We start from the raw sequence: 14,402 nt of genomic DNA on the forward strand, positions 1-14,402 counted from the left end.
GGGAAACAGGCCAAAAAGCCTGCTGCTGCCTCTTAAGACAGCAGGAAGGAGTAGCCCCCGATCCGGGACCGGATCTAGTGGGGGGCAGACTTTCTCTCTTCACCCAGGCTTTGGCAAGAGACGTCCAGGATCCCTGGGCTCTGGAGATTGTTTCCCAGGGATATCTTCTGGATTTCAAAGCTTCATCTCCAAAGGGGAAATTTCATCTCTCACAATTATCTGCAAACCAGATAAAGAAAGAGGCATTCTTACATTGCGTTCAAGACCTACTAGTTATGGGCGTGATCCACCCAGTTCCAAATGAGGAACAGGGGCAGGGCTTCTATTCAAATCTGTTTATAGTTCCCAAGAAAGAGGGAACTTTCAGACCAATCTTGGATCTCAAGATCCTAAACAAATTTCTCAGGGTCCCATCCTTCAAGATGGAGACTATTCGAACCATCCTACCTATGATCCAGGAAGGTTAATATATGACTACCGTGGATTTAAAGGATGCTTATCTACATATTCCGATACACAGGGATCATCATCAGTTTCTCAGGTTCGCCTTCCTAGACAGGCATTACCAGTTTGTGGCTCTTCCCTTTGGGTTAGCCACGGCACCAAGAATCTTTATGAAGGTTCTAGGGTCCCTTCTGGCGGTTCTAAGACCGCGGGGTATAGCAGTAGCCCCTTACCTAGACGACATCCTGATACAGGAGTCAACTTTTCAAATCGCCAGGTCCCATACGGACATTGTTCTGGCATTCCTAAGGTCTCACGGGTGGAAGGTGAACGAAGGAAAGAGTTCTCTCTCACCTCTCACAAGAGTTTCCTTCCTAGGAACTCTGATAGATTCAGTAGAAATGAAGATTTATCTGACAGAGGTCAGGTTGTCAAAACTTCTAACTTCCTGCCGTGCTCTTTATTCCATTTCTCGTCCGTCAGTGGCTCAGAGTATGGAGGTAATCGGATTAATGGTAGCGGCAATGGACATAGTTCCGTTTACCCGCCTACATCTCAGACCACTGCAACTTTGCATGCTCAATCAGTGGAATGGGGATTACACAGATTTGTCCCCTCTACTAAATCTGGATCAAGAGACCAGGGATTCTCTTCTCTGGTGGCTATCTCGGGTCCATCTGTCCAAGGGAATGAGTTTCCGCAGGCCAGAATGGACTATAGTAACGACAGATGCCAGCCTTCTGGGCTGGGGTGCAGTCTGGAACTCCCTGAAGGCTCAGGGTTCGTGGACTCAGGAGGAGGCCCTCCTTCCGATAAACATTTTGGAACTAAGAGCGATATTCAATGCTCTTCAGGCTTGGCGTCAGCTAGCTGCGGTCAGGTTCATCAGATTTCAGTCGGACAACATCACGACTATAGCCTATATCAACCATCAGGGGGGAACAAGGAGCCCCCTGGCAATGTTGGAGGTTTCAAAGATAATTCTATGGGCAGAGGTTCATTCTTGCCATCTCTCCGCTATCCATATCCCAGGAGTAGAGAACTGGGAGGCGGATTTTCTAAGTCGGCAGACTTTTCATCCGGGGGAGTGGAAGCTTCATCCGGAGGTATTTGCCCAGTTGATCAACTTTGGGGCAAACCAGAACTGGATCTCATGGCGTCTCGTCAGAACGCCAAGCTTCCTTGTTACGGGTCCAGGTCCAGGGTTCCCAAGGCAGAGCTGATAGATGCTCTAGCAGCGCCCTGGTCCTTCAGCCTGGCTTATGTGTTTCCACCGTTTCCTCTCCTCCCTGGTCTGATTGCCAAGATCAAGCAGGAGAGAGCTTCGGTGATCGTGATAGCCCCTGCGTGGCCACGCAGGACTTGGTATGCAGATCTCGTGGACATGTCATCCTTTCCACATGGACTCTGCCGCTAAGGCAGGACCTTCTACTTCAAGGTCCCTTCAAACATCCAAATCTAATTTCTCTACGTCTGACTGCTTGGAGATTGAACGCTTGATTCTATCGAAGCGTGGTTTTTCCGAATCGGTCATTGATACCTTAATTCAGGCTCGAATGCCTGTCACCAGGAAAATCTATATAAGATATGGTGTAAATATCTTCATTGGTGTGAATCCAAGGATTACTCATGGAGTAAGGTCAGGATTCCTAGGATATTATCTTTTCTCCAAGAAGGATTGGAGAAGGGTTTGTCAGCTAGTTCCTTAAAGGGACAGATTTCTGCTCTGTCTATTCTTTTGCACAAACGTCTGGCTGAGGTTCCAGACGTTCAGGCGTTTTGTCAGGCTTTAGTTAGAATCAAGCCTGTGTTTAAACCTGATGCTCCGCCATGGAGTTTAAATTTAGTTCTTAAAGTTCTTCAAGGGGTTCCGTTTGAACCTTTGCATTCCATAGATATTAAGCTTTTATCTTGGAAAGTTCTGTTTTTAGTAGCTGTCTCCTCGGCTCGAAGAGTTTCGGAGTTATCTGCTTTACAATGTGATTCCCCTTATCTGATTTCCCATGCAGATAAGGTAGTGTTACGTACCAAACCTGGGTTTCTTCCTAAGGTGGTATCTAATAAGAATATCAATCAGGAGATTGTTGTTCCTTCACTATGTCCTAATCCTTCTTCAAAGAAGGAACGTCTATTACACAATCTTGATGTGGTTCGTGCTTTAAAGTTTTATTTACAAGCTACGAACGATTTTCATCAAACATCTGCTTTGTTTGTTGTCTACTCTGGACAGAGGAGAGGTCAACAGGCTTCGGCAACTTCTCTTTCTTTTTGGCTAAGAAGTATAATACGATTAGCTTATGAGACTGCTGGCCAGCAGCCTCTTGAAAGAATTACAGCTCATTCTACATGGGCTTTTAAACATGAGGCCTCTGTTGAACAGATTTGTAAGGCGCGACTTGGTCTTCGCTTCATACCTTTTCTAAATTCTATAAATTTTATACTTTTGCTTCTTCGGAGGCTATTTTTGGGAGAAAGGTCTTACAGGCAGTGGTGCCTTCCGTTTAAGTTCCTTCCTTGTCCCTCCCTTCATCCGTGTCCTAAAGCTTTGGTATTGGTATCCTACAAGTAATGGATAAACCCGTGGACTGGATACACCTTTACAAGAGAAAACAAAATTTATGCTTACCTGATAAATGTATTTCTCTTGTGGTGTATCCAGTCCACGGCCCGCCCTGTCATTTTAAGGCAGGGTTTTTTTTTTTTTTAAACTACAGTCACCACTGCACCCTATAGTTTCTCCTTTTTTTCTTGCTTGTCTTCTGTCGAATGACTGGGGGTGGCAGTTAGGGGAGGAGCTATATAGACAGCTCTGCTGTGGGTGTCCTCTTGCAGCTTCCTGTTGGGAAGGAGAATATCCCACAAGTAATGGATGAACCCGTGGACTGGATACACCAGAAGAGAAATAAATTTATCAGGTAAGCATAAATTTTGTTTTTATGTTTAAGATAGCGTATGCAATCTTAAACAACTTCCCAATTTACTTCTATTATCTAATATGCTTCATTCTCTTAGGTATATTTTTAAATAAAGGATACTAAGTAGGCTCACAGGCAGCAAAGCACTACTTGGAGCTAGCTGCTGATTGGTCGCTGCACATATATGCCTGTTGTCATTGGCTTATGTGATGTGTTCAGCTAGCTCCCAGTAGTGTTACTGCTCCTTCAACAATTAATACCAAGAGAAGGAAGCAAATTTAAATTGGAAAGTTGTTTAAAATTGTATGTTCTATCTGAATCATACATTTTTTTTTGTTTTTTTTGTCAGTTACAGCTAGACGGTGGTAGTCATTTTAATCCAGTGAAATTTAGTTCATTGTTATCTATTTATGTGCAACGTGACAGAATAGTCTTCAGATATATAAAGTGTGGGGGGTTAATGAATGTATGATGCTTGCAAACAGACATAAGTACAAACCAGAACATGAGGGGTTGAGGATCATGTGATTGCTTTCAGTATTATTTGTCAGTACTGATTTCTGTTTTTGTTTCTTTTCCAGTGGTTTAATTTGAATTCATTGTTGACGGGTCCAGAGTTAATATCAGACACATACCTTGCACTATTCCTGGCTCAGTTACAGCAGGAAGGTGATGATTTTTATTATTATTATTTACAGTCACATATTAATGATACAGCAGCATCTAAATCTGAAACAGTGTTCTGTGTTAAAGGGACATTAAACCTAACAAATGTCTATCATGCATGTAAAAGAACACTGCTTAAAACATATAAAAACAGTTTTTTGCATTTCAAAGGTTAATTTAAAGTGATGTGATTTTTTTTTTTTTATTCTTTCATATTTCAGATAGTGTACTATTTGAAAAAAAGATCTTAATTTACTTCTATGATATATACATATTTACTTTGTTTTGTTATTATCCTTTGTTGAAAAGCAAGTAGGTAGGTTAAGGAATGTGCACGTGCACAATATACCTACTTAAGTATCCAAAATTTGAATATTGAGTGGTACCTCTCTTATGTTATTAACAATATATATAAAAGAAAGAAGGTGCAGGGGTCAAGATCATTCTCTAACTGGATCAGAACAATGAAGCTCCTATATTATTCACACTCAAAAAATATTCAACTTTCAAAAAATACATTTGATAGAAAAATACAAATTCTTTATTATATAAACATCCAAACTCCTTACTTTAAATATATAAAAGAAGTACAGGAATTCCTCAATCCAACTAAAATCACAATTAAACAGGACAACTGTAAATGTTGCTCAAGTTGTCTTAAGCACATGCGCATTATAATAACATATATCCAATTTATTGGTTATTGCAAAAATACACTAAAGGCCAGGTTACGAGTGGAGCGCTAATTAACGATCCCACTCAAGTGTTCACTGCGCTACAAGTTCGGCTTTTTGTGCACAAATTATGAGTTGAAAGTAAACTGTTTTTGCTTGCGTGCTAACCAGAAAGCGCAAAAAGCTAAATTTAGAATATTGTGTGCGAGTTCATGTATTCTCCCATTGAAGTCAATAGAGCAAAATAAGTGGGGGGAAAAAACACATACCTCCCATATATATTCCCCATCACCACCTCATTGTACAGCTCTGCCGAACCAGAATCTCCCCCAGCGTTCCATCCGCGCAACTGCACATGTGCAATGACGACTACGGAAGCCAGAGAAGGCCAACTGAAAAAAGCACATCAGAAAATCTGTAAATTATTATGGTCAGTACAATACACAATGCCAATCAATCCTGCAAAGCATATTAATATATTAGATCTATATTCACACAAAGCAGTGTAAATCAAATTGGGTGTTTAACCCTTTAGGGATTAGAGTGTCCAGGACATAAATCAATTTGGATTCTCTCTGCAATAATAACTTTGCCCTGTCACCGCCTCTAGTGGGTTTTGGAATATGGTCTATGATCACATATTTAAGGTCAGAGACACTTTGCTTTTCTTTGGTAAAATGCCTAGCCACAGGTTGTTCAGAGTCTCCCTTTTCAATTGCAGCTCTTATGGCTGCCCTTTGGTTGGCCATCCTGGTTCGCAAACCATCAATAGTCTTACCCACGTAAAACTTCCCACATATGCAGTGTAATAAGTATATGATGAATTTCGTGGTACATGTTATGCAATGTTTTATCTGGAACCTCCTGTTAGTCCATGGATGTACAAAGTATGTACATTGTGTTAATCCACTACAAGTAGTGCATCCTGTACACTTATAGCAACCCTGTTTTTTAGTGTTCAACCATGTGGTCTATGTGTATGCAGTTGGTAAATCTGTATCTCATGAGCAGATACCTTAGTGATCTCCATCTATGATAGCTGATGCGTGGTGCCTTAGATTCTTGTAGTGGTAACACTTTGTCACTTGCTACTATACAACAATTCTCACTCAGGGTGGTGGTGTATGATTTTTTTTGTCAGGACTATACTGTGTCACAAAAGTCATCCTGTGTTCGTCTTTTGTAGTGTCCCTTTTTATGATGTTAGCTAGAACATCCTCCTGTGACAAGAAGCATGCCTTTTGGCAAACCTCATTGATGCTGTGTCCCTGATACTGTCTTCGTGTGAATTTGTTATACATTTTGTGCAGTTGCACTTTCTTTCCCTCTTCCGTGGAGTTGTTTCTTACCACGCGTTGTAATTGTGAGATTGGTAAAAAGTTTTTTTTACTGCCAGGTGGATGGCAGCTAGTGTATAATAACATTCAGTTGCCTTGGTAAACAATGTTGTGTGTATTAAGCCATTTTTCTTTGTGATCCTCAAATCCAGGAAATCAATAGTACTGTAATTCCAGGTCATCTTATATTTGAGGACGGGGTTAATCTAATTCAAATTGTTAAACCATTCTTACAAGTCGGTTGCTGTCCCTCTCCATATCAGGATGAGATTGTCAATATATCTCCTGAACAGTATAATCCTTGGGTCCTCAAATATTTGATGTTCTTTTCTTTCAAAGTCACCAATATAAATGTTAGCATAGGATGGGACCCCATCGCTGTGCCAGCTACTTGGAGATAACTTATTTCAAATTTGAAATATTTCAGCCTTAAGCAAAACTCCAATAATTGTAATAATACATCTTGTGGTGGACCTATGTAGGGGTGTCTCTGTAATTTCCCTTTGACTGCTTCCATACCGTCCTGGTGGGGGATCATTTTCACCATTGGTTGCAACATTTTATCCAAAAATGTAGCAATATTTTGTAGAATAGAACCCCTGGCAGAAACAATAGGTCTTGCCAGGTGGTTGTACTGGGTTCTTGTGCACTTTCGGTAAAGTGTAAATTATAGGTGTGATTGGAAAATCCATCTTCGGGTATTACATTAAGGTTTGGTAAATGGCTCCATCTATGTGCAACATTTTCAGGTACTCATCGATTCTTGCTTTGAAATTATGAGTTGAAAGTAAACTGTTTTTGCATGCGTGCTAACCGGCAAGTGCAAAAAGCCAAATTTAGAATATCGTGTGCGCGTTCACGTATTCTCCCATAGAAGTCAATGGAGCAAAATAAGTGGGAGAAAACCTAACACCCTACTTGTGCGCAAACCCAATCACATATTCTCATGTGTGATAACCAGACATGAAAATATGAACATTTCACATTCCAATGTTCTTCACTAGACCTTATAAACCTTCTGTTTATTTATAAATACGTATTTCTATATATATCTGAGCGAGGAGGAGGCAAAGAGCACCCCAGCAAAGCTGTTAAGTGTAACTGCCTTACCCATAACCACCAGTCATTCTCTTTGCCTCTATCAATGGAGGTTGTGCGAAGTTGGTGTCTGAAGAAATGAATTATTTTATGGGTACTTTTCCCTGCAAGCAAGGATTGGGGTCTAGCTGGGTTCACGTCAATCTCTTGAGTAAGAGTACTGATGGCTTTTAGCAGTTAAAAGGCGGCGAGGAAGTCTTTGCTTTACTTTTAACACTTTGCTACCCCATTTATAGAAAGCCAGGGTTGGTTACTTTGTTCTTTCTTTGACTGCAGGTCCCTGTCTGAGATCGGCTGAATCATTCAGACCTGGAGTTGGTGAGAAGAATGAAGACTTCTTACCGTGAGTCCCTGTATATTGCTCCCATGGCTTGTGACTAATGAGGCATGATAGGGGTGAGGGACCTTTTTATTTTATTTGCTTAATTCCCTCCAGTGAGGGTGGGCAAAGAGGGAAGGTGATATATTGGCCTCAAACTATGACTTCCAGTGAAGTTTGTTGATTTCTGGGCTTGGAATTCCCCTCCCCGTAGCAGCGTTTTTCATTTCTACTTCTAAGTAATCAGAGACAAAGCGCACGCTAAGATCTAGTAGGCACGCAGTTCAGAGCCCCTCTCAGGTTAGGTGGTTTTTTGCAGCCCTTTTTCCATTACTTATTGATGGAAGTCTGTGCATCCCTGGAAAGGTATATTAAGGGTTAAAATATTCTCCTTGTGCGGCTCAATTTTTTATTTATCCCTTATTTGTAGAGCTATTTTTAGCGTGAGAGTTTAAGTAGCCGATACTCTGTTTAATTCCAGTTTGGGGACAGTATTTCTGGGCTTAGCGATCATTTTCTAAGTCTCGGAGTGTGTAACTTTTTTTTCTGCATGGAGGCAGATTGTTACGTATCTGTGGTTAGCAGGTTAATAGGCTCAGTGTTAGAGAGGTTATAACATTGATACGAGCAATGACATAAAAACCTCATTGTGTAAGGAACCTATTTGGCACTGTTATGGCGCAGTAAATTTGAGCGCCTGTTATTTGTGAAGGATTCTGACTCTTGCTTCTGGCCATTATGCCGGTTAGTTGTTTCCTCCTTCCGCTATCCTAGTGCACAGTAAGGGGATCGTTATACAAGGAAGCTTTCTATCAGCGGTTTGTGTAGACTTTCATTTTGTATGGAGGGTATGCATCTAGTGAATCGCCATTGTTGGCTGTTGTTATAGTGCTTATAATGTGTGTCTTTCCCATCTAGAGACAATGTCAGCCTGCTCTGTATATCGCTGCTATGGAGTTTTTTATGTTAGACATTTATTCATGTTATGGCGCAGTTTTTTATTTATGTTCATTGAGAGAACGGCCACTTCATGGACGGGGCTTATTTCAATTTCGATGTTCAGTATCAACTCTCTAACCCCTGTTTGTAGTGATCGCAATACACGCCTTTTTCTTTATGCCCTGCGGGCTTAGTGTTTGGGGTCTCCAGTGGAAGATTTTTTTGTATCTACAGCGACGTCGCTGTTTTGATAGTGTGTCAATGTTTAGTATTTTTTTCCTAGCACAACAGCTGTAAATATAATGAGCTGCAATTTTAAGTGAAATGTTTTTATTACTGTCACGCCCAATTAGCAATATCTAAAAAGATATGAGTTTATGAGCAGTGTTAGTAAGAAGGACCGCAACTGCTGGTCTTAAGAAAGAAATAAAGTGTAGATTTGTAGGAAGATGTTATAAAAGGAACAACAGGTATTATGGGAAGGCAACAATGTTGAACCAGAATTAACAACTTGCTGGATTTTATATACAGGAGCAAGTATGTCAGTTCTCCCTATTGCTGCCACCTGTGCTGTTAGCACTAAATAATTGCAGCAGGGGAAATAAAATGGTTTCCTGACATTCGAATAGAAAACAAGTAGGCAGGTATGTTTAGGCAAATAATAAATGTACCTAAAGTCCGTGAGTTGTACAGCCACACACTTATGAGATACTCGTTGCCGTTGTAAATGTACTATGCTGTAGTTAAAACAATGATTGGCAATTATAACTAAAGTGCAAATAAGCATTGGAGTAGAGTCTGAAACATCGGCTTACAATGTCCGGTCTTACCAGGGGTATTAGGATGCTGAAACGATCCGGTAACAGGTAACACAGCTCTGCAGAGCGGCCCGCTTGAGGGACAAGAAAGAGCAGCTGGCGTGTGACGTCACCGCGTAATGGAGGGTGCAGCTGATCCGGTTACTCCGTTTAGGAAGACAGGGTTTCCATATAGCAGGACGGCAAGAAGTAAACTTGTTGGAAGGCTAAGCGAATGTTCACAGGTAAATCAGGGAAATCCGGAAAGGCTGCAAAATAGATCTGTAAGTGAAACAGCGTTTCACAGGGGAAATAGTCAAAAGTGAACAGCGTTCACGTTAGGAGGCTCAGAGTAGATTGAGCGTTCATCAAACAATACTAAGCACTGTAAGATAGGCAGGAAGAGCTTAAATAGGGAGGAGATTGGTAGATGTTCAGGTAATTAAAGGGACATATGCGAATACACCTGACAGGATCCCCCCTTCAAGGAGCAACTCCCGGTGCTCAAGAACTAGGACGATCTGGGTTCCGTTGGTGGAAGAGGGCAACTAGACGGGGTGCAGAAATGTTGCTAGCTGGTTCCCAGGAATCCTCGTCCTGGGAGAAACCCCTCCAAGAGACCAAATACTCCAAACGACCCCTGCGTCGACGGGAGTCCAGAATGGAGCGGACCTCGTATTCGACGTCTGGGTCTACGGTGATCTGGGGAAGGGTACCCGGATCAGAAGAGCTCCTAACTTTATACGGCTTCAGGAGGGAGACATGGAATGTCGGGTGAATCTTTAGGGTGTTCGGTAACCTGAGACGAACAGCGTTGGCGTTAACAACCCGTTCAATCGGGTAAGGACCAACAAAAAGAGGAGAAAGCTTTTTGGATTGCGTCTTCAGGGTCAAGTTCTTGGTGGAAAGCCAAACCAGATCTCCCACAGATTAAACAGGTGGGGGCGTTCTGCGACGATCGTAGTATTGCTTGTATAATTGTTTCGCATTGGTTATGGCTACTTCAATAGATTTGAAGTTACAGGAAATACTGCCAGACAACTCAGAAATAGTAGGCGAAAAACTGTGTGATGAAGGCAGTACCTGAAAACTGGGATGGAAACCGTAGTTAGCAAAAAATGGAGTTTGACCAATGGTGGAATGTAGAGTGTTATTATAACAGAACTCGGCGTATGGCAGGAATTCTGACCACAGATGTTGTTGGGAAGAACAGAAAATTCGCAAAAATTGTTCAAGCCATTGATTACATCTTTCTGTTTGACCATTGCTTTGTGGGTGGTAAGCAGTGGTCAATTTCCTTTCAACAGAGAACGTTTTACAGAATTGGTACCAAAGTTTGCTTGAAAATTGGGTTCCACGATCACTGAGTATGGAGGTCGGAAGTCCATGATGTTTAATAACATGTTTAAGCAGTAAATGGATAGTCTCCAAAGCAGTTGGTAGTTTGGTATAAGGAATGAAGTGGCACATCTTAGTGAATAGATCCACCACAACCATGATAGTGGTATTTTTTGACGAAACTGGCAGATCCACAATAAAATCCAATGCGATTTCGTACCAAGGTTTTTTTGGAGTTGGGAGTGGTAGCAACAACCCATGGGATGAATGTTTGTCTCTCTTGGAAACGGTACATACAGGACAAGAGAGGACATGTTTTTTAACGTCAGTAGATAAATGTGGCCACCAATGATTCCTTTTCACCAAGTCCTGTGTTTTGTTAACACCGGGGTGTCCAGCTAAGTTAGATTCGTGAACAGAGTGAAGTAGTGTTGATCTAAGAGATGGTGGTATATATAATTTGGAGTTATAGCAGTAGCATCCATCAGAGTTAAGTTGTAAAAGATGTAATGGTATTGTAGGATCTTTGGTTTGTTCCTTTTTTAGTAATGACACAATGTCGAGAGTGAAAAGTAAGAATTTGTCCTTTGGGATAAGATATTGGTCAGTTGTAGGAGGTGAACAATCTGTTGTTATTCGTGATAGAGCGTCTGCCTTCTGGTTTTTCCCAGAAGGACGGTAAGTAATGAGGAAATTAAAACGTGAAAAGAATAAATTCCATCTTACTTGTCTAGCAGATAAGGTTCTAGTGGATTTCAAATACTGCAAGTTTCTGTGGTCTGTGTAAATAAGTGTTGGAATGATAGTACCTTCTAACAGGTGACGCCAATGTTCTAATGATAGTTTTATAGCTAACAATTCTTTGTCACCTATGGGGTAATTTTTCTCTGCATCGTTTAGAGTGCGAGAAAAAAATGCTACAGGATGAAGAGGTTTTGCAATGTTTTCCCTCTGAGACAATACAGCTCCAATTGCATAATTAGAGGCATCTACCTCGAGGACAAACTGGAGGTTTGGGTCAGGAAAATGAAGAATTGGAGCTGAGGTGAATTTTTGTTTGAACAGATCGAAAGCAGTTTGAGCATCTTCTGTCCACTTGAAAGTTACATTAGCTTTTGTAAGGCTAGTCAGGGGAATTGCAAGTTTGGAGAATTTTTTTTATAAACTTGCGATAAAAATTCGCAAAACCCATGAAAGACTGTACCTGACGTTTGGTCTTAGGAATGGGCCAATTAAGAACTGCTTCAATCTTTTTGTTCTCCATTCGGATACCAGATGGAGATATTTCGTACCCTAGAAATGTTACAGATTGGGAGTTAAATAAGCATTTCTCAGCTTTTGCGTACAGGTGATTATCTCTGAGCCTGGAAAGAACATGTATGAAGTTCTTCGTAGGTTTTAAAGTAAATTAAGATATCGTCTAGGTAGATAACGATGTAGACGTCTAGAATGTCCCTGAACAAGTCATTGATTAAATGCTGAAACGTTGCAGGGGTGTTACATAACCCAAATGGCATGACGACGTATTCGAACAGCCCATAACAGGTTCGAAACTCTGTCAGCCATTCATCGCCTGATCTGATGCGAATGAGGTTATAAGCACCCCTTAAGTCCAGCTTTGTAAAAAACTTTGCTCCCTCTAATCTTTCTATGAGTTCTGGTATGAGGGGCAGGGGATAGCGATTTTTTTTACAGTAATTTTATTTAGTTGTCGGTAATCGACTATTGGTCTGAGGGACCCATCTTTATTCTTTACAAAGAATATTCCAGCACTTGCTGGAGAGGTGGACGGGCGGATGAAACCTTTCTTTAAATTTTCATCTAAGTAGTTTTTTAGGTGGATAAGTTCTGGATTAGAAAGAGGGAAGATATGTCCACACGGAATCTCAGAGCCTGGTAAAATCTCAATAGGACAATTGTACTTCCTATGTGGAGGCAGGTTTTCAGATTCTGTTTTACTGAACACATCTGCATAATCCTGGTAGACCTCAGGGATATGGTCATCCTGCATAAGCTCAGTGGTGTGTAAAACAGTAGCTGGAAAACAAGTGCTTGAACAGTAGTTTGAATTAAATGTAAGTGAAAAAGTGGAACAATTAATTTGAGGGTTATGTACAGTGAGCCACTTAATGCCTAGTACAAGAGGTGATATAGGGGATGAAATCACATCAAAAGTTACATATTCCCTGTGATGATCAGGTGTAACTACGACTAGGGGAATAGTTTGGTATTCTACAGGACCACTTGTCATGGGTTTCCCATCAATACCCCTCAAAAGAACAGGAGACCTTTTTTGCTCTAAAGCAATTTTATTTAAGTGAGTGAAACTTTTGTCAATATATGAGGCTGTTGCTCCGTAATCGATTATCGCGGAAGCGTTGAGCCGGTGATGCTCCCACTGTAAGAGAAGAGATAGATTTAAGTATGGGTGTGTATGTTGTTGAGTAGTTAGACAGTAAGGTAGAGTGGTAGTCTTACCCTTATTTTGTTTCTGGAGGGAAGGACAGTCTCTCACTGTGTGTTTGTCAGAGGCACAGTATAGACAGAGAAAACCGATGTCCATGGCTTCAGGAACAAATTTAGGTGTAGATGGTATATTATGTTTCTTTGTGTAAGTATCCTGATAAGACCTCTCTTGCTGCCTTTCTCTAAGACGTCTGTCTATAGTGATAGTAAGAGCCATTAACTCCTCAAGAGTTGGGGGAAGCTCAGATCTGGATAATTCATCTTTTATACCATCTGCGAGACCTAATCTAAACTGATTTCTCAGTGATGAGTTGTTCCACTGGGTATCTTTTGCCCATTTCTTAAATTCGGCAATGTAGCCTTCAACTATCCTTTTCTTTTGTTTTTGACCTCTCATTGCATTTTCTGCCGTGAGCTGTTTGTATGGATCCTCATAAAGCTGACCCATGGCAGTAAAAAAATTCTCTAGAGAATTCAAAATATTATCATTATTCTCAAAGTAGGTGTTAGCCCAGGTACGGGGCTCACCCCTTAAGTAAGAAATGACAGTAAGGACCCTTGCTCTATCATTTGGGTAAGTATGGGGTCTAAGAGAGAACATAAGCAGACAAGCATTTTTAAAATCTCTGTACTGAGACCTGTCCCCATTAAATTTTTCAGGGGGATTGAGTTGTGGCTCAAGGGCAGGCACTCTTTTATCTACAACATCCCTTATATAAGCTTTTAGTGTATCATTTTCAACTTTAAGGGCATTAAGTCCATCTGTTAGGATGTCAACCCTCTGGCTTAAGCTCTGCATGTGTGCATTGATCCCAGCTGGGTCCATGTTGAATAGTCTGGCTTAGTATTATGTCACGCCCAATTAGCAATATCTAAAAAGATATGAGTTTATGAGCAGTGTTAGTAAGAAGGACCGCAACTGCTGGTCTTAAGAAAGAAATAAAGTGTAGATTTGTAGGAAGAAGTTATAAAAGGAACAACAGGTATTATGGGAAGGCAACAATGTTGAACCAGAATTAACAACTTGCTGAATTTTATATACAGGAGCAAGTATGTCAGTTCTCCCTATTGCTGCCACCTGTGCTGTTAGCACTAAATAATTGCAGCAGGGGAAATAACATGGTTTCCTGACATTCGAATAGAAAACAAGTAGGCAGGTATGTTTAGGCAAATAATAAATGTACCTAAAGTCCGTGAGTTGTACAGCCACACACTTATGAGATACTCGTTGCCGTTGTAAATGTACTAAGCTGTAGTTAAAACAAAGATTGGCAATTATAACTAAAGTGCAAATAAGCATTGGAGTAGAGTCTGAAACATCGGCTTACAATGGCTGGTCTTACCAGGGGTATTAGGATAACAGAGCTCTGCAGAGCGGCCCGCTTGAGGGACAAGAAAGAGCAGCTGGC

At 41.0% G+C, this 14,402-nt stretch overlaps 1 protein-coding gene across 2 annotated transcripts in view; it reads left to right on the top strand.

Annotated features, from left to right (window-relative positions):
* ATXN3 (ataxin 3) overlaps positions 1-14,402 on the top strand; it is a 190,778-nt gene that overhangs the window by 39,481 nt on the left and 136,895 nt on the right. For both annotated transcript variants that reach the window (XM_053697548.1, XM_053697546.1), the window contains exon 6: positions 3,941-4,028. In XM_053697548.1, coding sequence (XP_053553523.1) covers positions 3,941-4,028 — 88 coding nt within the window. The remainder of the gene's footprint in view (positions 1-3,940; positions 4,029-14,402) is intronic.

Source organism: Bombina bombina, chromosome 1, assembly GCF_027579735.1.
Source record: "Bombina bombina isolate aBomBom1 chromosome 1, aBomBom1.pri, whole genome shotgun sequence".
Lineage (NCBI taxonomy): Eukaryota > Metazoa > Chordata > Amphibia > Anura > Bombinatoridae > Bombina > Bombina bombina.